Below are 23897 nucleotides of genomic sequence, written 5' to 3'. Positions count from 1 at the left end.
ACTGAAATGAACACGACCGAGGACACCTGAGATCTTATTTTAACAGCAGCCTTTTAGACAACTCTTACACAGTAGTTGCTCGCCCATTTTCCCTATAAACAGAAATAGGACTGCAGTAACTTCTGTGTCCTCTGGGTTCAGCACAGTGTAGGTGCACGTTAACGATGTGTGAATGAATGTAGGGCAGGATGGATGAGTATAGTAGGACTGGTTAGAAAAGGCATGCATGCCGAGGGTCAGCTTCTAGAAAGCGGGACGCCTCCAGAGACTTAACTGTGCCCGGACGCCCGCGAAGGCGGCCCCGCGCCAGCGCCGGCGGAACCTCTCCGAGGCGCGCTGCTCCAGGCCAGCGCGCGCCTTTCCGCTCCGCGTGGTCGTTTCCATAGCTACAGACGCGCACTGGTGAAGGGGCGGGGCCGGGGCGTGCGCGTCATTCTTCGCGCGACGCTCCGCCGCGCCTCCCGCCTTTCTGGTCTCCGGCCCTCCGCGCGCACGGCGACCGCTCCACCTGCGCGCCTTCGCGCTCGCCGCCCACCCCTGCCCGGTTCTGCGCCGGCGCGGGACCCGCTAGGACGCGCGGGGAATTCGTGAGGCGCATGCGCAGTGCGCGGCCCGCCGCTCCGCTGTCGCCGGGCCGCCGCCGTTGCCGCCTCCCTACCGGCAAGTGCGAGAAGGAGGAGCCGAGGGTCGCCGCCGCCGCAACCATGGGGGTAAGTGAGGCTGGAGAAGTACTGGGAAGCACACAGCTGCCCTTCATCCTCCGCGTCCTCATTGTTTCTTGAGTCCCCTCACGTGACCCTGACCCCCTCCAGCCTCATGTAACCCCCGACCCCGACTTGACCAGAGTCTGTTGTAAGCACCCCCCGGTTGAGCCTAGCCCAGGCATCCTCTTGGAGTCCCCTTCTCCCTTCCCCATCCGCGCCCCGCGTCCCTCCTGCCCCTTCCTTCCTTTCTGACCTCCTCGTGGGTCTCCCCAACTCCCAAGCCCCTTCGCGTCCCTGAGGTTAGCCCCTTGCTCCTTGAGGTCACTCATCATCTGGCTGTCACGGTCCCCAGCGGTTTCCTGCAATCCAGACTTGTAGGAAACTGAGGCCGGGAGACAAGAAGGCGCACGGCCAAGGTCACACTGACAGTGGCTTGGGCGCTGGACCCCATCCCGCGTCTCCGGAGCCCCATTGGAATCTGCTTCCCGCTGCACTCTTGAGCCGTCGTTAGCAGCTTCCTCTTGCTTCTGATAAAATATAGTCTTCTTCCCACAGAGGCCTGCCCGCTCAGCCCCTGGCTGCTGTAAAGTGGGTCTTAGAAGGTTAGACTGTTCTCAGTCAAGTCACTGCAGGTGGCTTGCAACGGGTGGGGGGGGGACGGGGTGGAGGTGTGCGGATGAGCAGGAGGATGGAGCCACTGGTGATGGCCCTGGCCAGGATGCATAGTAACCACCTGTTAAGCGCTGTCCGTAAGAAGATGCATTTCCATGTCCTTTCCTGGAATGTGCAGATCTAGGGTTGGGCAAAAACAGTCTCTCATGTGTTTGAGTTCACATTCCTAAAAAATGTAACTGGCCCTTCCTGATCTTGGCTTATTAGGGCTCGTGTGGAACTTGCAGCACCTTTAGGGAGTCCTGACTTTGGAACTAGATGACTCAGTGGCAGCCCCATCGTAAGTGGCCAGCGGCATGACACTGCCAGTGATGAGGCCTTTCTTGATGGTATTCTCTGCATCTGTGTGATGCACATGACCTCCCTCTTAGTATAGTGGTGGAAATTAAACAAGATAATGGATGTAAATAGCCCGCTAGGCGCCTTAGAAGCAGTGGCTGCTATTTTGCTTATATTCTCAAACTCACTTTAGTGATCTAAAATAGATTGGTGCTATTTTTATCCCCTTGGGTTTGTCCTTACTGTCATTATAAGCTAGTTTTTTTGTCTTTTTTTTTTTTTTTTCACAAACAAATCAGCTTATTAGATGACAATAATCTAGCCTGTGTCAAAACACTTTTTGGGAATCCATGTCAAAACAAACCTTGGGGGTCTGGGGTTATATAACTGCAGTAGAGTGTGTGCTTAGCATAGGTGAGGCCCTGAGTTCAAGCTCCAGCATTAAAAAAAAAAAAATACTCCCAAAGCATTTGTCATAGTTCAGGCAGTAATTTTTACTGCTGTTTACCTAATGTAAAGAAAATCAAGCTTAGAGAACTTGGCATATTTAACTTAGATTTTAATAAGTGGTCCTAGGCCCCAGCTGTTGTTGAAACGACATAAAATTCAGGCTTTTAGTATTACTAATGCTTTGCCCAGAGTCAGCCATTGCAGACTAAGCCTTGAGCAAGAAGGGAGACGTGCCTCAGTTTCTCTGCTTCCTCATTGGTGGCACTGAAGTAGTAGGATCCAGATACACCGCAGACTTTGCTTCCTTTGTGTCCTACCCTATTGCTCACACTTTGGAGATGTCTCTCACAACAGCCTCCTTCCGAGTGTCTACTGGCCTAAAAAGACAGCAGAGACTTGAATTGCCTCACTGGCTCAGCAGCCCTTTGATTGCTCTCAAAGCAATCAGGCCCCGCCCTCACACCCCCATTCCCACAGGAGGTGGTACTCTGCTTCTTTACTCCAGGCTCAGTGAGAGCAGCACCAGGTGGATCACCTCTCCAAGATTCTTTTTTCTTTCTCCCCTTGAGACAAGGTTCTCTCTGTAACCTTGACTGTCCTGGAACTCACTCTGTAGACCAGGCTGGCCTCGAACTCAGAGATCCTCCTGCCTCTGCCTCCCGAGTGCTGGGATTACAGACATGTGCCTCCCCCACCGGCTTCTCCAAGGTACTTGTGCACCAGCTGCTACTCACTGGATTTGAGTTAGATGTTAGATCTCTCTCCCATTGCCAAAACCGGCTGGACAGAAGCACTGGCACCAAAGTCTAAGTGACGTTAACTCTCTGGAAGCGGCCACTTCGTGCTTTGTTTTCTCATTTCTCTTCTGATCCCTAGGCGCCTTAGAACTTAGAGTCACTGTTTTGACAAGAGTCGTAAAGGGAGGTCAGATCTGCAGCTGCCCCTTGAAAGCAGTGTTCACATGGCACAAACAGCTACATGGGGTGTTGTGGGAGGGACTCACACTTTACAGTTCAAGCCTAAATTTGAATCTTGGATGTCCTGTTTGTGAGCACTGGGTGCATACACTGGTAAATAAAGTAGACCCACCCCTGCCTGGTGGAGCTGAGTCCAAGGGAGGTTGGTAAGCCCTCTCAGAACTCTGCTGGCTCTGTGACTTGAGTTAGTAGCTTCTCTAAGCCTCAGGTTTCCTGTCCGAGCTGAGCTGTCAAGCACATGCTCTTCAGAGAAGCGGTGGTGGAGGACTAGACCTGCTTAGCTGTGTAGAGTGCCTGCCGAGCGTGCACCAAGTGCTGGCTCTGGTCCCTAGCACCACATAAACTGGCTGAGGTGACAGAAGCCTGGCTTCCAGCACCCAGGAAGGAGAGGCAGGAGGAGCAGAAGGGTCACCGTTAGCTACATAGCAAGTTAGGGCCAAGCTGGGCTGTAGGGGATCTTGTCCCTTCTGCCACACACACCCCCAAGAAAAATGCACTTAGCAGAGTGTCCAACACTAGTGGTTCCTGTAAACAGACGGTTTCTAAAGCTGGAGTACAGCTCAGTGAAATGCAGCTCCCTTCCATGAATGAGGGTGGGTCCTAGCACAGGTACAGTCAGAAAGAGATTGTCCGATGCATAGTATCATTTAATCTGTATAGCAGCTCCATTCTATGGTTGAGGAGACTGAGGTTTTGACAAATTGAGTAACCACCAAAAGGATTTTAGGTAACATGCCTAAAGTCACAGCTATCAAGAGAAAGGGCTGAGAGTCAAATCCAGTTCTCTTGACTCAAAATCCCACTCTTTTTATTATATAAAGCTCCCTTGGGAAAGACACTTAACCACAATGAGCTTTACTGTTCACTGTGCTTATTTCCCATTTTAATTAGGCAAGGTTTCCCTCATCCCTGCAGGACAGCTGTACCTCCACGAGGCTGCAGAGAAGCTAATTGGAACAGTGGGAGACCACTCTAACTGGTGCTTGCTGGGGCTCAGGGAGAGCCCCTACCTGTGTGGCCCAGCCTGCTACAGCCTGCCTCCAGCCCTCACTCTGTGCTGGCAGCCAAGTGCTTAGGGAGTCTTTTCATTATCTCAGTCTTTGGTGGCAGCCTTGGGCCTCAGTTTGAGGATTGCCTGGCTCACCAGTCAGCCTGCATAACAAGTCTTAGGAACTACGTTCCTGTGTTCAGAAATGAGGTGCTGTGGAGGGAACCCAGGTTTCATGCTTTTAGGGGCCTGGGAGTCACATTTGCCTTCCAGCACCTTACTCCCGCCCCACACTGTGTTTGACAGTCTGTTGGCCTGGCAGGGTGGAGAAGGGCCTTCTGTCTGCTGTGAAGGTGAAGGTATGTTGCATCCCAGTCTCCCTAGAGATGCTCAGATGGTCGTTTGGGGTGGTAGGTGGGGCATAGCCTGGTCTGATTGATGGGACGCTCTGGAGACTTACCACCTGTCCTTTTCCTCTTCCCTGTTCTTGCCTTAGCGTGGAGGTAGGGTGTGAGGTGGCACCTTTGGAAATCCATTCCCAGATAGATAGGCATCGAGAATGAGTGTGCTGAGTGGTTGCCTGAGAGCACCTGAGGCCTCCAGCTTTATCTCTACAGGACATGAGAAGGTCTTTGTTTGGTGACTGGGTAACAGTCTAGCTGTGCCTCTGCCCCTGGGAGACAGGAGGCCCTGATGCTGCACAAACAGTGCACTTGTGGCCTGGCCCTTACCACCTGGGGAATGGGCATGAGTCATGTTCCCTTGAGCCTCAATTTCTTAATGTGTAAAGGTAAATGATGGCTTCCACTCCGAGCCTTGAACCATGTATTCTGTGAAAGTGTTTTGTTAACCAATTTCAGTGTTGTCCTGAAGCCCTGATTCCCAGAGGAAAAATGGGTACTGGAAAGCCTGTCTGGGAGAGGGGCGTATTCTGTTCCCTTTGGCATGTCTGTGAAGACAGCCTCCAGTTGGGAGTGTAGCTAAGTGTTAGATTGCTGGTCTGACGTGCACAAGGCCCTGAGTTCCACCCCAGCCCTCAAAGACAGAATTCTGCTCTACTCTCTTTATATGCCTTTCTCAGGGGAGGTGACACATGAGAGCTAGCCTGGCTCCTGGTGTCATACTGGGAAGTAGTAGATGGTGCTGGCACTTTGGCTCACATTTTGCCTGCCAGAAAAATCTTATAAGTTCTGTGTCTAATTCTTTTACCTCCTGGTTGCTGAGCAAGAGGTAAGCAGCGTTGTTCCTTAGAACAACTGAAGTTACGCTTTGGGACTTGCCCAGCTGTTTAACAGCCGGTTTTCAATTCCTGTGAATGTGCGTTGTTTAGTGCCCTGTCTTAGGCCAGGCAGTGCCATGGTCACATTGGCATTGATGTTTGACCTCTTTGCAGTGAGCTGTAGGAGAGGTGGGGCTGGAGTCAGGAGATGGGGCTGCTAGGTCCTCCATGGAGGGTGAACAAGAGCTGTCAGTGAGTACCTTTCTGCAGCCCTCGTCCTTACAGTGCCAGGCCGGGGTTGGAAGCCTGACTCTCAGACGAGGGCATGAGGCTCTTGTGTTCTAAGGTCTGGCAGGGAAAGAGGAGCAAGCACCTTTGTTGAGAAGCTGGGGCCATGGCTTACACCTATAATCCTAGACTTGGGAGGCTGAGGCAGGACGATTACTGTTGAGCTGGAGGCCTGCCTGAGCTACAGTATGAGACCACCCTCTTCCCCTGCTCCCCTCCATGGAGGAGGGGTTTTGAGAAAGCCCACATTAGCCTTCAGATAGGGTCTGGTCAAGATGCAGGTAAGGACAGCTTGCCTTTGCTCGTCCCCGCTGTCATGTCCCTGCAGCTTGGTCTTGCTGTGGCACCTTTGCCCTGAGGTGAACCCGTGAGGCCTTCAGTCCAGCTTTGTCATAAACAGGTGCATGGTGTGCCTGCACTTGTTGGCCTTCGCTGGGCAGGGCTTCCAGGGGTTGGCTCGGTTCTGGGTCTGGAAGCCAATGTGCCCTGGCTTTCATGTGCATATGATCCTGAGTCCACAGGGCTGTGTCTCTTGGAGTCAGAAGACATAAAGGAACAGTGGTCTGGGCCACCTCACATCCCAGAAAGCTCCCCTAAATCTTCCTGAAAGTGGATGCTTCCTCCTTAGGAATATGCATCACTGCTGGGCCAACAGGCTGCAGGGTGGTCGTCACTCCCCAGGATCACACAGCTGGATGAGTGCTCTTCCTGGAAGGAAGCTGAGAAGTCTAATGATCCCTACCTCTCCACTTTGACCTCAAGACCATGAGGGAACAGTGTTCCCTGCTGGCCACACACCCAGGTTTCCTGTTGCAGGGCTAGGTCAATGGGTCCAAGGCCCCGTGGGTTCCTCTGGGGGCTTTAGCCACAGCCGTTCTAGTGGTGGTGTTTTCCTTGTTGGCAGAGAAAGTCGAGCAAGGCCAAGGAGAAGAAGCAGAGGCGGTTGGAGGAGCGAGCAGCCATGGATGCTGTCTGTGCAAAAGTGGATGCTGCCAACAGGGTAACTCTCCTTCTCAGTTCCACCCTCAACTTTAGCTTGTTTTTTTTATTTGACTTCTTGGCGCCACCCAGTGGCAGATCTGTGGCACTGTACACCCAGGCCTATGCCCAGGCAGAGTTAGGAGGAGGGCCTGTGGTTGGCTCAGATGCTGGGGGAAGGAAGTGTGAAGAGGCTACAGGTCTTCCTGGTATGGAACTCGGGATGATTTTTTGCTAGTTTGCTTTTGGGTGAGGAAATCTCCCTCATGAGACACAGCACACGTTGTTCTTAACCCTTCCTTCTTTCAGAGGTTCCTGGCTACCCATGGGTGCTGTAAGCGCTGCTTTACCCAAGGCTTCAGAGGCCTGGGCCTGTAGTCAGAGGAGCATCAGCAGGGAATCAGCTCCTTGGGGGCCTGGGAGCTTTCAGTCTGAGCAAAGGGTTCGGCCTTGGTGGCCTTCCTGCCTCTCACGATATTTCACATTGCTTTTTTCCTAATTTTGGTGGGGGTGGGTGCACATGAGTGTGGATGTCTCTGGGGCGCAGAGGCTTTAAAGCCCCCTGGAGCTGGTGTTACTGGAAGTTGTATGCTGCCCTATATGGGTGTTAGGAAATGAACTCAGGCCCTCTGGAAGTGCAGTAAGCACTCTTAACCCCTGAGCCCTCTCTCCAGCCCATTATGTCACTTTTTAAAATCTCCATCTTGGTAGACAGCTGCACGTCTGAAAGGATGCCCTTCAAGGCCATGTTTTTCTATCCAGGGGATGGACAGGTTATAGTTAGTTGGCAGTCTTATTCTTGAAGCACTTAAGCATATCAGCCACCTCTTTCCTGGATAGCTACACAGGAGCAGGCATTATGCCACAGGCTAGTGGTGGCCGTTCTCTTCCACCACATAAAGCAGACATCATGGTCTCATCACCAGTGTCTCCTTCATCTCCGTCTGCTTTCTCTCCACAGCTTGGAGACCCTCTGGAGGCGTTCCCAGTCTTCAAGAAGTTTGACCGCAATGGGTGAGTTGTGCTTAGCATTCCTAGTAATCATTTCCTGGGGGTCCTTGGGCGTTCACTCCTTCAGAGTCTTGCATGTTTTCCTCTGTTATGAAAAAGCAACAACTGGCTGGGGCCTTCTCTTGCTTTCGTCTCTCAGTTAAAGTGATGCAGGAATTGGTAGGTGTGCAAAGATAGTGTGTCATTGAGGTTGCACAGGTGAGGACTGATAGCCCTTTAAGGGACTTACAATTTTCTCTGTCCAAAGAATCGGGTAAAGCCAGACAGTGGTGGTGCACACCTTTAATCCCAGCACTTGGGAGACAGAGGCAGGCAGATCTCTGAGTTCAAGGCTGGCCTGGTCTGCAGAGCTATTTCTAGGACAGCCAGAGCTACACAGAGAAACCCTGTCTCAAAAAAACAAAACAACAAAAAAGGAATAAGATGAAACTTGGAAACTTGTTGGCCTACTGTCGCATTTTATGATTGGGAAATTGAGGCTCCGAAAGTTTGAATGAGGTTTCTGAATTTATGAAGTATGCCCTCACATCCGAAGGAGCTTTACCTTGAATATACAGTATGTAATCACTTAGCCTGTCTTACCTCAGCTTTTGGTTTTTTGGTTTTTTTGTTGTTGTTGTTGTTTTTGAGATGAGGATCGAACTCAGGGTCTCTACAACTGAGCTAAATCCCCAACCTTTACCTCAGTTTTATAATGTTCTAAAAACTTGGCTTGGAGAGGCAAAAGGATCATGAGTTTGAGACCAGCCTAGGCTATACAGTAAGACACTGTTTGAAAACAAAGAGCAAAAGAGAAGAAAGAAAAGGATTGGGGTCGAGTTAGAAGGGTTAGGTCCAAAGCTCTGGTCCGTGCAGCCTGCTGATGGGGACTATGGCTGTTGTGACTGCTGTTCCAGCTGACATTTGGGTCTGGGTTGCAGACTCTTCCCCTGTCTCTTCCTGAGTGGTGTTTTTGTACTGTTCTGGCTTGCTGCAGGAAGGTCAGAGGTTACAGTTTCTCTCTTGTGGTGAAGAGTGGCTGGGCTTTGCATTATGCCCCTGGAATAAGCTACTCATGCACCTTAAGCCTTGTCCTGTCAAATAGGATGATGCTAGAACTTAAGAGGTGTGCTAAGATGAGCTAATACTCAGGTAGAAAGTAAATGAGGAGGAGAGGGACAGCTATTCAGATTCCAGAAGCCCTGTGGCCTTTTATAGCTAAGTGGTGATCATGAATCAATTCACTTATTCTTACATCTTGCCATCTGGGATCTGACATATGACAGTTCTTGTAGCAGCTTTGTTATTCCATTTCTGGGAAGTCATGGCATGGTTTAGGGATCGTTTCTCTGATTTTTCTTAGTGTTTTTACATGCTGGGCTTTTATTGACTTCCAGAAATCTGGACCTGCTCTGAAGCAGGCCATACCAGCAGGCTCACCTGTTTTAGTGCCTTTTTTTTTTTTTTTTTTTTTTTTTTTTGTATGGTTCCTGTAGCTGTGATCTTTCTTCAACATGCCTATGATAGCACTTGAGAAGGCTTCCCATGAGTTTGAGGGTTGCATACTGATTTAAGGCCAGCCTGAACTTCATGGAGAGACCCTGGCTCATAAAACCAAAAAATAAAAGAATGCAGATCACAGTGGGCTAGACTTTGGGTATTTTCTAGCCAGCAGGGACAGAGCTGGATTTGGATGGTTCTAACTTGTTGGTTCTTGTGAAGAAAGGCTCTTCCAAGGCAGGAGGTTAAGATCTTGCCAGTCAGCAGAGATGGCCATGGATTTCAGTGGGAACTTGTATTGTGAAGATTGTGTCAAAGGCTCCTGACAGATGCTGATGTGGGAGTTGTTAAAGGCTTGATTTTAGACAGGAGTGCCTATCACTTTAGTAGTTGGGAGGCTAAAACAGAAGACTCATGAGTCCAAATTTAGTCTGAGGTACATAGTGAGACCCTGTATATTTTTTTTTTAAAAAAAAAAAGGACTACCTGGGGGTGATGGTGCATTCCTTTAATCCAGGTACTCAGGCAGGCTGATTGCTGAGTTCAAGGCCAGCCTGGTCTGTATAGTAAGTTTCAGAACAACCAAAGCTACACAGAGAAACCCTGTTTCCAAACAAACAAAAGGGCTGATGAGCTGGTTCTGCAGGTAAGTGCTTGCCACACAAACCTGATGGCTTGAGTTTGATCCCCAGGTCCCCAGATATCCCATTGTAGAAGAAAACCTGTTTCCCAAAATTGCCCTCTGACCTCTGTGTGAGTCTTCACTCATACACACCACACATACACTCACACCTTTTGTGTGTGTGTTTAAAGACAGGGTCTCGGCCGGGCGGTGGTGGCGCACGCCTGTAATCCCAGCACCTGGGAGGCAGAGGCAGGTGGATCTCTGTGAGTTCGAGGCCAGCCTGGGCTACCAAGTGAGTTCCAGGAAAGGCGCAAAGCTACACAGAGAAACCCTGTCTCAAAAAAAAAAAAAACAAAGACAGGGTCTCACTATATAGCCTCGGTTGGCCTGGAACTAGCTTGCTATGTAGACCAAACTGATTCGGACTGTCAGAGATATGTCTGTCTCTGCCTCTTGAGTGCTGAGACTAAATGTGTGCCCCTCCAATACTCAGTGTGAAATAATTAAATAAGTATTTGTTTCATTTTATTTTCAATTGTGTGTATGTGTGTATGTCAGCATGTATGCAAGTGTCATGAGGTCAGGGTATCAGATTGACTCTGGAGCTCCAGTTACAGGCCATTGTGAGTGGCTTGATGTGGGTGCTGGGTACCGAACTCAGGTCTTGGAAGAGTGGCAACTGATCTTTTGTTTTTTTGTTTTTTCTCCCGTAAAAGCTTGAGTTTTCAAACTAGTTCCCCTCCATCTCATTGGAAAGAGGGACCTTAGTGCCTAGAACAGTGGTTTATACACTGTTCCACCTGTGTAACCAGCTCTCAGTCCCCACTGACATGGGGTCATGGGTGTCATGGGAAGAGGCCGGTGGGACTGGGCTGGGGGAGGGGTCTTCTTGAAAGGCCAGGTCACTCAGCTGCTGTGAAGGAATGATAGGTAGCTAAGAGAGACCTGGTCCTGTGAGAGCCCAGGGAGAGGAGGGCAGAGATACACTTAGCAGGACTAGTGCTTACAAACAGCTAGGGAGCAGAGTGTTTCTAGTAATTATTAGAAACGGAGACTGAGCTGGTAGGGTAAAGCAGAGAGGTAGCCAGCCAAGAAGGAGAGCACTTGACGGAGTGAGTCTGATAAAGACACTACAGGTGAGGCAGGGTGGTGGCCATGTGATGACAGTTGTTACTCCTAGGTCTGGAAAACTTGGCTTTTCCCTGTAGGGTGTCTGAGACTGGCATGCCTCCCTATTTTTCCAGGGAGGAATAGCAGTGTCCTGGTGAGAACCCTAGGCCTGACGCCTCCCTGTCCGCTTCTCAGGTTGAATGTCTCCATTGAATGTAAACGAGTGTCTGGATTGGAACCAGCCACTGTGGATTGGGCCTTCGACCTCACCAAAACCAATATGCAGACTATGTAAGCATGGCCCCACCGAGGGCAGCCCTGCACCCCAGTGGCTTTCTTCCAAGGTCCCTGTCCTGATTGCCCCAACTCCTCAGGTATGAGCAAAGTGAGTGGGGCTGGAAGGACCGAGAGAAACGGGAGGAGATGACTGATGACCGGGCCTGGTACCTCATTGCTTGGGAAAACAGTTCCATCCCAGTTGCCTTTTCTCACTTCCGATTTGATGTGGAGTGCGGGGATGAAGTCCTGTACTGGTAGGAATCGAGAATTAATGTGGGCAGAGGGAGGAGACCAAGTGGCAGAGCCCACTGAGCCTGTCTGGACCCGAGGGCTGCCTGGGAGCTGCAGGCCCCACTGTGGACCTGGACCCTCTCTTTGGCACTGTCCTGTACACTCACTCCTCCGCTTTCTTTGTTAGCTATGAAGTGCAGTTGGAAAGCAAGGTGAGGCGGAAAGGCCTAGGGAAGTTCCTCATTCAGATCCTGCAGCTCATGGCCAACAGGTAAGGGCTGCTGCACAGCTGTGGGGAAGAGCTGCACCAAGGAAGCCACTGATCTTGGGTTTTCTCGGAGGAGAGGGGCATCTAAACCCTGTCAGAAAGCTGACCCTGCTTTGCTGTGGCTCCAGGTTAGAGGGCAAGTGGAGCAGATCCTGACACTGGGGCACTCTGACCAACCTGCAGTGGTGGGAGGGTCTCGGTGCCAAGTCTCAGTGTGTGCCCAAGACCTCTGCAGGCTGGAGGAGGGACTGGAGGACTCCTTTTGAGGCAAAATGGAAGGAAGAGGGAGGAGGCCTGACCTTAGTCTCTGTTCTGTGTTGTTGTGTTGATGTGCTTTGTTGTTGTTGTTGGAGACAGGGCTTCTCTGTGGAGCCCTGGCTGTCCTGGAACTCACAGAGATCCCTCTGCTTCTGCCTCCCAAGTACTGGGATTAAAGGCGTGCGCCACTAACACTAGCTTCCAACTTGTTTTTTATTTTTATGAGGGTATGGGTGTTTTTCCTGTGTGTATGTATATGCACACCATGTTTATGCTTGGTAACTTTGAAGGCCTGAAGAGGCCATCAGATTCCTTGGAACCAGGGTTGCAGATGGCTATGCACCACTGTGTCAGGGCTAAAGATTAAACCCCAGGTCCTCTGCAAGAACAACCAGTGTTCCTAACTCCTGAGACATTTCTCCAAACCGTGTGTGTGTGTGTGTGTGTTTATTTGTTCGTTTGTTTAAGATATATCTTGGGGGCTGGAGAGATGGCTCAGAGGTTAAGAGCACTGGCTGCTTTTCCAGAGGTCCTGACTTCAATTCCCAGCAACCACATGGTGGCTCACAACCATCTGTAATGAGATCTGGTGCCCTCTTCTGGCATAAAGGTATATATGCAGCTAGAGCACTCATATATTTAAAAATCAAACAAATAAATATATATCTTATTTTACATATCTTTATGTGTATGTTCATGTTTGCCATGTGAGTGCAGTGCCTGAAGAAGCCAAAAGGGTGTGGGATACTCTAGATCTTGAGTTGCGGGAGGGTAGGTGTGAGCCACCCTGCAGCTGGAAAATGAACTCTGGTCCTCTGGAAGAGCAGAAGTGTTCTTCACTGCTGAGCCCCATGATTCTGTTTCTAAAAGATGCTCACTCTGCTCTCTTCCAGCACACAGATGAAGAAGGTGATGCTAACAGTATTTAAACACAATCACGGCGCCTATCAGTTCTTCCGAGAGGCACTACAGTAAGGAGCAAGGCTCTGGTGTGGTCCTGGGTGGTTAGGGTACTCCCTCTGCCTGTTTCCAGGCGCCTGCTTGTCCTCTTCCCGATACGTCAGTGGTCTGGGGAGTGGGGTTTGTGAGATGGTGTGCCAGTGTCCTTTGACTTGGTGCCTGTGCCTGTTCCAGAGGTCACAGAACTGCTGTAGAAGTTGGCAGCTCAGGAGCAAAGCCAGCAGCCAACACTGTCCTGTCTGTTTTGCAGGTTTGAAATTGATGACTCTTCCCCTAGCGTGTCTGGTTGCTGTGGGGAGGACTGCTCGTACGAGATACTGAGCCGGAGGACCAAGTTTGGGGACAGTCAGCATTCCCACACAGGCGGGCACTGTGGTGGCTGCTGCCACTGAACTCCCAGAACCACTTGCAAGTGAAGTCACTCTCCTTAGGCCTGTCCTCTTCCCTGGTCTTAAGCCACTTGCCAGGTACCCCTGGAGCTGTGGGTGTCTTAGCCCTGCATGAGCCAGTGTACTCTGGGGAGCGGTGACCCCTGCTGCCTTTCCACCCCCTCCTGGAAAAGCAGAGTGCTAGGAGGGAACACAGAGGGAGAGGGTGCTGCGAGAAGGATGGTCGGTTGGCCACTGAGCCCATCTTTGTTCAGTGGCTGCCTCCTTGATTAGCTCTTGGGCCCCTAAAATGGGAGGTTCCCCACTTGTCTGCAGTTGGATTCCTGACAGGGCCCCACACCGTGTTCCATATGGACAAATGGAATATTTATACCCACCTTTGTGAAAGACCTGGCGTCTTCTGGTCCCCAGAAAGGATTGGATGCAGATCTGGGTACACAGCAGCCCTTGGACATTTTTTACTCTGGGAACCAAGTACTAAGTACTCTCCTGGAGACCATGTAGCTCTTTGATGCCAAGATGCAGGGTTTTGTGCCATGTTCTCATAGAGCCGCAGGGTGGAGTCTCAGGGGACCAGCCAACTTCAGGGGGAGACTGTCTCCATCACTGTCGGTATGGCAGAGAAGACCAGGAAGAGCTGTCTGTCTGTCTGTCTCTTCTGTGTTTGTCGAAGGACAGCGGCATCTCTGGGCTTTGGAGTTTGCTGCATTTCTCCTGATCTTGACTCAGCTTTTTTACTCAAGAAGGAAGTCACAGCCCTGCCTGTTCTCACACCTCTGACTTCAGCCCAGATACCTCTGTTCTTAGTCTCAAGGGGAGTAACATCAGGGAGCCCCTCTTCTTCCCCAGAAGGACCCCTCCTTCCTGGTATTGTCGATACCATTTCCTCCTCCTCTTGGTGCTGATAGCTCTCTGGAGGTGGGGTTACCCCACTCCACTCCCAGTCTGAGGAGCCCCAGCCAGCAGCAGGCCTCTTGGCCTGTTTTCTGTAGCTCTGTCCCTCACTGCCTCAGTGAGGTGCTTGTGCCACTGTCCTGGCCCGCTGGGATGCATCAGGAATGCCTTTCAGTGGCTCAGCTGCTTTTCTGTTACTGTGGCAGAGCAGAGCCAGAAGGCCTTCCTCTTCAGAGGATGAAGAGATGCAGGCTTAGAACTTGAACTCATCCTGACCTCTGGGCCATGTTCTTCCAAGGACGCAAAACCAAATCCTCACCTAGGAAGACACACTTGCCACTTTCCCATTGCCAGCCCTGAGTTCTGCCTTGGGGCGTGGCAGAGAGCTTACCTTTGATTGTTCCTGACCTCAGAGTCTGCTCGCCTCACCCCATGCCTGACTGGCTGGCTCTCCTGGCAAGTCTCCCCAGAGCAGTCACCTCTCAACCAGATCCTTGCTTGTGTGGTACCCTGGGTGTGGAGGGACCTTTTTTGCCATGATCTGTCCTCTTTTGAGCATCCCGAGTGCTGTTCTTAGCCCTGTCAGCCTTGCCTTGGAGAGGGCCTTGCAGCTTTACACTGGGGTAGGTCTATCTTTGCCTGGCCTACTAGATTCTGGGGGCTGTATCCCTGGGAGAGTTGAAGCTGCCCAGAGGGGATTGGTAGGCTCCTTCCAAGAATCATGAAACATGGACATGCTTGGAAGAGTTACTCCTGATCCTCATCTGTCTTAGATCATGAATTTCTGATACCTCCCACTTAGGGGGACCAAAAGGAACCCCTAGTATAATCCCCAGGTGAGGTGAATTGAGTGTCTTGTCTCTAGTCACTGGACACCTGGTACCAGGGCTCTCATGGTGCTCAGTGATCCTCACCCTCTGCAGGCCACATCCCAAAGGGCCCTTCAGGATCTCACTGGACCAGAGGGATGGTGGCCAAGACCAGCAGATCTCCTGTGGGTGTTGAGCCCAATGGTTTATCAGGCATATATCATCTATCACCCTCCTCATGATTTTGAGAAACAGAAGGTCTAGCCTCTTGTTTTTTGTTCAGGACACGTTGAAATGTTTTTAAAGGTTTTTGTTTTGTTTTAGTGAACCTATCCCATTTCAGGTTATTTTTGTTGCTGTTAAATGTGTATGGTTCTTTTTAACACTTTCTGGAGGGTTTTTTGTTTTATTTTTTGTCTTTTAGTGAAAAGTTGGAAGATAAATTTCTTGTTTTATATATTTTTTCCTAGAATTGGTTGTCACTGGAATCAAAGGGGGAAAACATCTCTCTTTGTATCAGTTTTATTTGTACGTCATTAATAAAAGACACTTTGTTCAGATGCTGGGATGGTATCCAGATGCTGGGTGCCATGGGCAATGGGTGTCAGGCATTGGCTTTGGGAGGCACATGGTTGTACTGGACCCACGCCCTTCTTGAAAAGGAAGCCTTGGGTAAGTGGAACCCAAGTGCATGTGTTTGCACCATTTCCCAGAAGTTGCAGGGCGAGGTCAGGGATGTTCAGAGTGCTGTCTGCTTGGCATCCTGGAGCAGGCCCTGAGCCAGGCATTGTGACTCTGGGTATCAGCACAGACATGAATTCAGTGCCCTATGTGAATTGAAGGATGGACCTTGTCCCTGTGTTTACTGCAGTACTCAGTATCCCCATCCGTCTTCAGCAAGGACTCTGGAGTCTCCTCGGACAAAAAGACCCAAAGAATGGGTCAGACCCCTGCAGTGTGACTGGTAGAGTTCCATAGCTTGTTACCTAGGCTGGGCTCCTGCCAGGCACAGGCTCAGAGGCAGGAGGTGGTCTGTGGAACTGGAGCTCAGAAGAACTTCCTGTGAACAGAGGAGGGACTATCTTCATATTCTTGGTCAGTTGTAGATGAAGGAAAAGTCACTGAGGTCCCTGACAGATATGGAGTCCATACTAAGGGTCCAAAGGATACTGGGTACACCTGCTCACACCAGGGGAAGGGTATGCCTGGGGTGCAGCTCACACTGAAGAGAACTGTAGTGCCTGCCCTGTGATTGCTCTCAAAGCTGGAAGCACTGTTGCATGTGAGGATGGTGATTTTTATCACCATCACAGGCCTAAAGGGGTTTACTGTCAGGTCCCCTGCTTCCAAGTCCCAGGGGGCTGCACCAGCATCTTTCTTTTAGATCCTGGGGTGCCAGACAGACAGCTGTGCCTGTAGGGGCAGAAGCAGACACTGTGGGCCCCTCTGCAAGGGAGGACACTTCATTGCTCCACCCAATAGCTGTGCCCAGGAAGAGCAGACACGCCTCCAGGACCCCGAGTCACTGCCCTTTGCCCCACTGCCCTGTTTGCCTGCTTAGGTTCCTAGATCAGCTCTTCCTAACAGTGAGCCAACCCCTGTCCTCCACCTTCTGGATTTTGCAAGGCTATTTGGCTCCATATTGGATATATCCTGAAACCATCCTGGAGTCTCCTGCTGTCACTGCCTAGGGAATCAGTTTCCTGTGGATGCAGGGAGGACCGGCTACCCTCGTCTTCAGTGAGAGCCACAGCAGGGTTCTAAAGACCAGTCCAGCTCTTTCGGCCAGCTTCCTGCAGGCACCCCTCCTGCCAGCCCTCGGGTTTAGTGTCTACCATTCAATGTGGTGAGGAGAGTCCCGGTTAAGAGAAGACTGCAGAGCCAGCCTTGAGTTCCTTAGCAGCTCCAGGTCAGGTGCTTTGGGAGGTGGCTGAGGGCAGGAAGAGCAAAGGCACTTTTCCGTGACATTGCCTCAGCATTTCTGGGCCCATGCCTTTTGTAACTGGAGTAAAGGACGCCTGGTGATTCTCCAGACTGTCCAGTGGTGTCTTGGGCCAGCTGAGATGACCACTAGTCATTCTGGTCAATGTCTATCCATCAGACATGCAGAGTAGAGGTATGAAGTGGATATCAGAGCTAGGGACCAGATACCCTGCCCATCCTCTAGGACTGGCATCTCTTCCTAGTGCCCCATATAGGGAAGTGGGTGTGGTAGAAACAGCTTGGGCCCTTGAGCCAGAGGCAGGATCTCAGGTAAGGGGCTTTTAACCCTTACCACGGTTAGAAGGGCCCCAGCAGTCAGCTTGTTGGGCAATCACAGGTAAGAATGGTGCTCCTTATCCTTGTAGGCAGCACAAATTCCCCAGAGGACTTGAGGGTGAGAGGGTTTAATGAGTCCCCCACAGACTCAGAAGTTTGAATACTTGGTTCCTGGTTGGTGGTGGTGTTTGGGTACATTTAGGAGGTGTGGCCTTGCTGAAAGAATTGTGTCATGGGGGTAGGCTTTGAGCTTTTGAGCTTTCAAAGCCAGGCACCATTCTAATTTCTGGCTCTCTTCTTTGTGCTTGGGGATCAAGATGTAAGCTCGGCTTCTTGCTCCAGCCACCATGCCTCTGCTGCCTCTACACCATCATGGCTTTTTTTTTTGCTTTTGGAGCCTGTCCTAGATCTCACTCTGTAGACCAGGCTGGCCTCGAACTCACAGAGATCCGCCTGGCTCTGGCATGCACCACCACCGCCTGGCCCATCATGGCTCTTAACCCTCTGGAACAGTAAGCCCAAATAAACTCAATCTTAAATTACCTTAGTCATAGTGTTTTAGCACAGCTAGAAAAGTAATACAGAGGGATTTTTGTAGCTGGACATGGCTCATGCCTGTAATCCCAGCACTCAGGGAGGCTGAAGCAGGGAGACTACCACAAGTCTGAGACCCGCCTGGGCTATGCAGTGAATTCCAGGCCAATCAGGACTGCAAGAGTGAGATCCTGTATTAAACAAAACAACAATAACTAACGATGACAAAGCTTAATGTGGTGTGTATTCCTGTCATCCACCCCAGCACTTGGGTGGCAGAGACAGAAGGATTGCTGTAAATTGGATGCTAGCTTAGTCATCCACATAGTGAGACCTTGTCTCAAAAACTTCAAAAAAGCAGCAACTGGGCGTGGTGGCACATACCTTTAATCCCAGCACTCAGGAGACAGAGGCAGGTGGATCTCTGAGTTGGAGGCCAGTCTGGTCTACAGAGCAAGTTCCAGGACAGACTCCAAAGCTACACAGTGAAACCCTGTCTTGAAAAAACAATTTCAAAAAACAAAAGGAGGATACCCATCCAAAGTCCCTATTTGGTTGGAAACTTGATAATCAAGGATGACCTTGAATTTCTGATTCTCCTGCCTCAGCCTCCCAAAATGCTGGGGTTACAAGGTTGGACCACCAAGTCAGGTTGATCCAGTGCTGGGGAACAGAATCCAGGGCTGCCTTTGTGCATTTCCTTCTGGCTTGTCTTCAATCAATGGTAAAATTGTATGTGCATTGTATATGGTTATCATTGTTCTTTGAGAGATCTCTTACTATGTAGCTCTTCTGGTCTAAAACTCCCTCTGTAGACCATGCTGGCCTCAAACTCAAGAGATCTGCCTGCAAGGTTTTTTTGTTCTTTTGTTTGTTTGTTTTGTTTTTTCGAGACAGGGTTTCTCTGTGTAGCTTTGCGCCTTTTTTTTTTTTTTTTTTTTTTTTTTTTTTTAGCTGAGGATCGAACCCAGGGCCTTGTGCTTGCTAGGCAAGCACTCTACCACTGAGTGAAACCCCTTTCCTGGAACTCACAGAGATCCACCTGGCTCTGCCTCCCGAGTGCTGGGATTAAAGGTGTGTGCCGCCCGGCCCAAGGTTTTAACTCTTACTTTGAGATAGACTCTCACGCTGGGATTATGCATGCATTGCCTGCCTTTCTACACAGGTACTGGGAATCTGAACTCAGGTCTTCACATTTAACTACTGAGACATCTTCCCTCATCCTATTTTCTTACTTTTGGGTAGGGGGCAATCTGTCCTGGAACTTGAGGCGGTCTTTCTGGCTCAGTCTCATTCACAAGGACTATAGTCATCCGCCAGCACTGTGCCTTGCAGTCTGTGCTTTTATGCCTGGCTTTTTCCTTCATACAATGCTCATGAGACCCTTTTTGAGAGAGCAGGGTCTCACTCTGTAGACCAGACTGGCCTTTTACTCACAGAGATCCACCTGCCTCTGCTTCCTGAGTGCTGGGATTAAAGGCATGGACTATTGTGCCTGTCCTTTTTTTTTTTAAAAAAAAAAAAAAAAAAAAAAAAAAACTTTGTGTGTGGGTGTTTTGCCTACATGTATATCTGTAAACAATGTGTATGCAGTACTCACAGAAGCCAGAAGAGGACATCAGATCCTCTGGAACTAGAGTTACAGACACTTGTGAGCTGCCATGTGGGTGCTGGGAATTGAACCTGGGTCCTCTGGAGGAGCAGCCAGTGCTCTTAACCACCGACCCTCTGTTTTAGGGTTTCTATTGCTGTGAAGAGACATAACATCCCAGTGATGGTGGCACACCCCTTTAATCCCAGCACTGGGAGGCAGAGACAGGCAGATCTCTGTGAGTTCAAGGCCAGCCTGCTCTACAGAGTGAGTTCCAGGACAGGCTCCAAAGCTACATAGAAAAATCCTGTCTTGAAAAAAAAACAAGGAGACACCATGACCACGGCAACTCTACTAAAGGGAAACATTTAATTAAGGTGGCAGCTTCAGAGGTTTAGTCCGTTATCATCATGGTGGGGAGTGTGGCAGTGGCACACAGGCAGATGTGGTCCTGGAGGAGGAGCTGAGAGTCCTACATCTTGCAGGCACCAGGAAGTCAACTGAGACACTGGGAAGTATCCTGAACTTAAGAAACCTCAAAGCTTGCCTCCACAGTAACACATTTCCTCCAAGAAGGCCACACATCTAACAGTGCCACGCCTATGAGATTATGGGGGCCAATTACATTCAAACTACCACTCTCTTTCAAGCCCTTTTATCACTGGGGACTGAACCCTAAATATTGTTCACTTTAGGTAAGTGCTGTACCACTAACCTAAGCCCCAGACCTTTTTAGGGTATGTCATATACACAGATATGTGTGGGTACACATACTTGTGTACACACAGGTAGAAGTCAGAGGAAGGGAGACAAGATCCCTCACTGGGGCCTGGAGAGATGGCTCAGAGCACTGGCTGCTCTTCCAGAGGTCCTAAATGCAGTTCCTTGCAGCTACTTGGTAGCTCACGGCCATCTATAATAAGATCTGGTGCCCTCTTCTAGTGGACAGGCACACATGCAGTCAGAACCCTGCATACATAATAAATAAATCTTTTTAAAATATCCCTCACTGAACAGTACACTTTCTATTTTTACTGGGCTGTCTGTGTGTCTACCTTCTCAGCACTGGGCCTATAGGCTCATGTGGCTATACCTGGCTTTTTATTGTACATATTATTATAATTGTGTGTGTGTGTGTGTCGGGGGACAACTTTTAGGACTCTTATTTTTTCCTTTTGCTGTGCGTTCTAGAGATCAAAATAGGTTGTTGGGGTTAGTGGTGTCTTTATCCACTGAGTAGCTTCACCAGCCTTAGTTTTTTTGTTTTTGTTTTTTTGTTTTTTGTTTTTTTTTAATATGAGTCCTAAGGGATTTGAACTCAGATCATCTTGTTTCTACAAGACTTCTTATCCATTGAGCCATTTCCGAAGCCCCCCTATTTATTTTTTTTAATTTTCATTTCAAGACAGTCTGCACAGCAGGCATTGAACTTGTGATCCTCTTACCTCTGCTTCCTGAATAGCTGGGATTATAAGCTAATGCCACCAAGCTCTGGTTTATACAGCGTTCCAAACATGTATACTTCTCCTCATAGGTTTTCTGATTCATATTCTCTCTTTTTCTTGCCCATCCCTAGTCTCTTATAAAAGGACTGTCCCTGGTAGATTTTGCAAGGGGGATAAAGAAGGCAGAAATGTTGGAACTGCTTTAGCAGAAAGGTCTGGGGCAAGCTCTGGTACTACTTTCTCTCTGATGGGGGACAAGCCTTGTCACAGGGGCCCCGAGGACACCCTGGGGCAGAGCCCAAGCTTTCCTGCTTATTCCAAAGCGCCATTCTTGGATGAAGTCTTCCTGAAGTGTCTCTAGGCCCTTCTCTCAGCTGTGCTCACACGTAGACATTATTTTCTTGTTTCCTAGAACCCAAGAAGACAACAGGAATGTCCTTGCCCCACCATCTTCCCGGGTGATAGCAGCTCCAACTGTGTCCCTAGGGATGGGGGTGAGAAATTTAGAATTACTTAGAATTATCTATCCTAGGCTGTTTGCCGGGGTCCAGAGAAAAAGGCAGGGGTGGCTAGTAACCGAGGATGTACCTACCAGGTTAATTTAGGTCCAGGGGACACATCCAGAGGAGGCATAAGACACAGCTTGCCCTCTAAGACACCCTGGTCCGTTGTCCTCATCCCAGGAGCTCCAGTTTCCCACCTCTCCCCGGTGCTCCCATCCTTTGCCACAGCTTTTGATGCTATTGACCTTGAATGCAGACTGAACTTCTGAAGTTGGGGTTGGTGGTGGATGCCTATAGTCCTAGCACCCAGGAGGTTGAGGCAGGGAGAGTACCAGAGCCAAGGCAGCCTGGGCCACAGAGCCAGGTCCTGCCTCAGCATATCAGACAACAAACAAGCAAACAAAAGAAAACCTTGATCTCTAGGGCTTGGATTGTAGTTCACTTGGTCAAATTTTTGCCTAACGTGCACAACTCCCTGGGTTTGACACTCAGCACTGCATAAACTGGGCATCATGGTATAGGCATGTAATCCCAACAGTCAGGAGATGGTGTCAGGAAGATCAGAAGTTCAGGGTTATCCTGTAGGACCTAAGGGTTCAAGCCAGGGATACATAGGACCTTGTTTAAACAAACAAACCCCTCTGAAGCTCCAGAGACTCCTTTCTCTCTCTGCAGCAGCTTGTATGCAGTTCAAAGTGTGGCCTCAGGGTACAGACCTGCCCTGGAATCCTGCTTGGCAGCTTCTTGGCTGTATATCTTGAGCAGCCTGTTTCCTTGTTGGTGAAACCTCACAGAAACACTAGCAGCTCCCTTCATGGCACAGTGAGGAAGACAATCGAGATGTGCAGCTGAGGCCTGGCTCTAAGGCTCGCCCTACTCCCTTTTCTGCCTTGCATTTTACTTACTTGAATACAGTACATTCTTCCAGTGTCAGAGGATTGTCAGGCCACTGGGAGACAGTGTGGGTGGCCAGACTTTGGATAGAGACCCACCCTGTGACAGGCTAGCATTACCATAACTGCTGCAGGATGTGGAGGAAGGAAAGGTGTGGAGTGGTCAGCAGGTTTCCTGAAACAGTGTCAGCCAAAGACACTGCCTAAGGGATGGCAGTTTTTGTTTGTTTATTTTGATACAGGGTCTGTGTAGCCCTGGTTGTCCTGGAACTCACTATATAGAACAGGATGGCCTTGAACTCACAGAGATCCGCCTGCCTCTGCCCCTCTGAGTGCTGGAATTACAGGTATACACCACTATGACCTGTAATATATGGCTGTTTTATTTTCACCATAGCTTTAAATATTTACTTATCGTGGGTTGGAGAGATGGCTCAGCGGTTAGAGCGCTAGCTGCTCTTCTGGAAGACCCAAGTTCAGTTCCAGCACCCACATGGCAGCTCATAACTATAACTCTAGTTGTGGGGCTCCAACACCCTCACACAGACATACGTGCAGGGGAAACACCAATGCACATGAAATAAAAATCATTTCAAAAGGATTTCTTATTGTTATATTTTTCTTCTAAAGGATGAGAAACCTGTCTGCCTTGTTCATCCTAGTGTCTAGAACAGTTCCTGGCACACCATTGGGCTAACGCATATTTGCTGAATAAAAAAGGCTATATTAGTATGTGGAGGCTAGGACAGGGAGCTGGCATGATGATGAGGGCAACAGAAAAGATGCTCTAGGCAGAATACAAAGAGTAAAAAGGCCGAAGCCTGGAGAGGTGGAGGAGGGACCCAGACACGGACAGAAATATGGAACATTGAGAAGTGAAGCAGAAAGGCAGTCCCCACGACCGGGGACTTGACTAGGAAACAAAGGGGGAAAGCAAGAAGGAAGGAGGGAGGGGAAGGGACAGAGAGAAAGAATAAAGTGGGGAGACAGTGGATAAAGAGGGAGCTGGCCATGGTGGCACATACCTGTAATGGCAACAGCCTGGGCCACAGGAGACTAAAAAACCAAAACTATGTCCCCAACAGACACAAAGGAGGGAGGCAGCAGCTGAGAACGTTAGCGGTTCCTTGGAAACTAGTATCTGAGAGGGCAATAGTAAAAGCGTAGTCTGCGGGCTGGTGTGGTTAAGAGCACTCTCTGCTCTTGCAGAGGGCCAGTTCAGTTCAGTTCCCGACACTCACATGACTGCTCACTGTGGCCTGTAACTTCAGTTCCAGAGGACCCACCACCCTCCTCTGGCCTCTGTGCACTCCGCATGCACGTGATGCACACATGTACATACAAACAAAAAAGTTATACACACAAAATAAAAATAAACAATAGATGGTGTGTGTGTGTGTGTGTGTGTGTGTGTGTGTGTGTGTGTTTAAAGAGATGGGGTTTCTCGGTGTCGTCCTGGCTATCCAGGAACTCGAGCACAAGGATCCGCTTGCTTCTGCCTCCTGGGTGCTGGGATTAAAGCACAAGGCGGCTATTGACAACGTTTTAAAAAGTAGAGGCAGCTAGTGAGAGGCTGGAGTCTCCAGCTCAAGCCTAGCCGGGAGAGGATACTAAATAGTGTCTGAACCCGGGGAGGAGCCAAGCACGCAGCCTTCTCGCCTGCTAGTGCAGGTGGGACAAAAGCTGTCTCATTTTCCCTCCCGTCTGTGGTAGGATGGTGTCGATGGGATGGTGTCCATTGGCTGTTTCGAGGAGCGCGCCAGAAAGAGCCCAGGCGGACGAGGGACGCATCGTGACGTCATTT

The 23897-nt window shown here is 49.9% G+C and overlaps 1 protein-coding gene across 1 annotated transcript; it reads left to right on the top strand.

Moving 5' to 3' along the window:
* The first annotated feature begins 471 nt into the window (after nt 1-471).
* On the top strand, nt 472-15428 carry Naa40 (N-alpha-acetyltransferase 40, NatD catalytic subunit). The gene is made up of 8 exons (XM_036209243.1): nt 472-710; nt 6482-6577; nt 7517-7569; nt 10976-11071; nt 11155-11313; nt 11478-11561; nt 12710-12787; nt 13027-15428. Exons 1-8 carry the CDS (start codon nt 597-599, stop codon nt 13166-13168), a joined length of 822 nt encoding a protein of 273 aa, XP_036065136.1. The 5' UTR covers nt 472-596; the 3' UTR covers nt 13169-15428.
* The last annotated feature ends 8469 nt before the right edge of the window (nt 15429-23897 follow it).

Source organism: Onychomys torridus, chromosome 1, assembly GCF_903995425.1.
Source record: "Onychomys torridus chromosome 1, mOncTor1.1, whole genome shotgun sequence".
In the NCBI taxonomy this organism is placed as follows: Eukaryota; Metazoa; Chordata; class Mammalia; order Rodentia; family Cricetidae; genus Onychomys; species Onychomys torridus.
The sequence above is the reverse complement of the archived record's forward strand: the minus strand, read 5'-3'. Positions and strand labels throughout refer to the sequence as shown.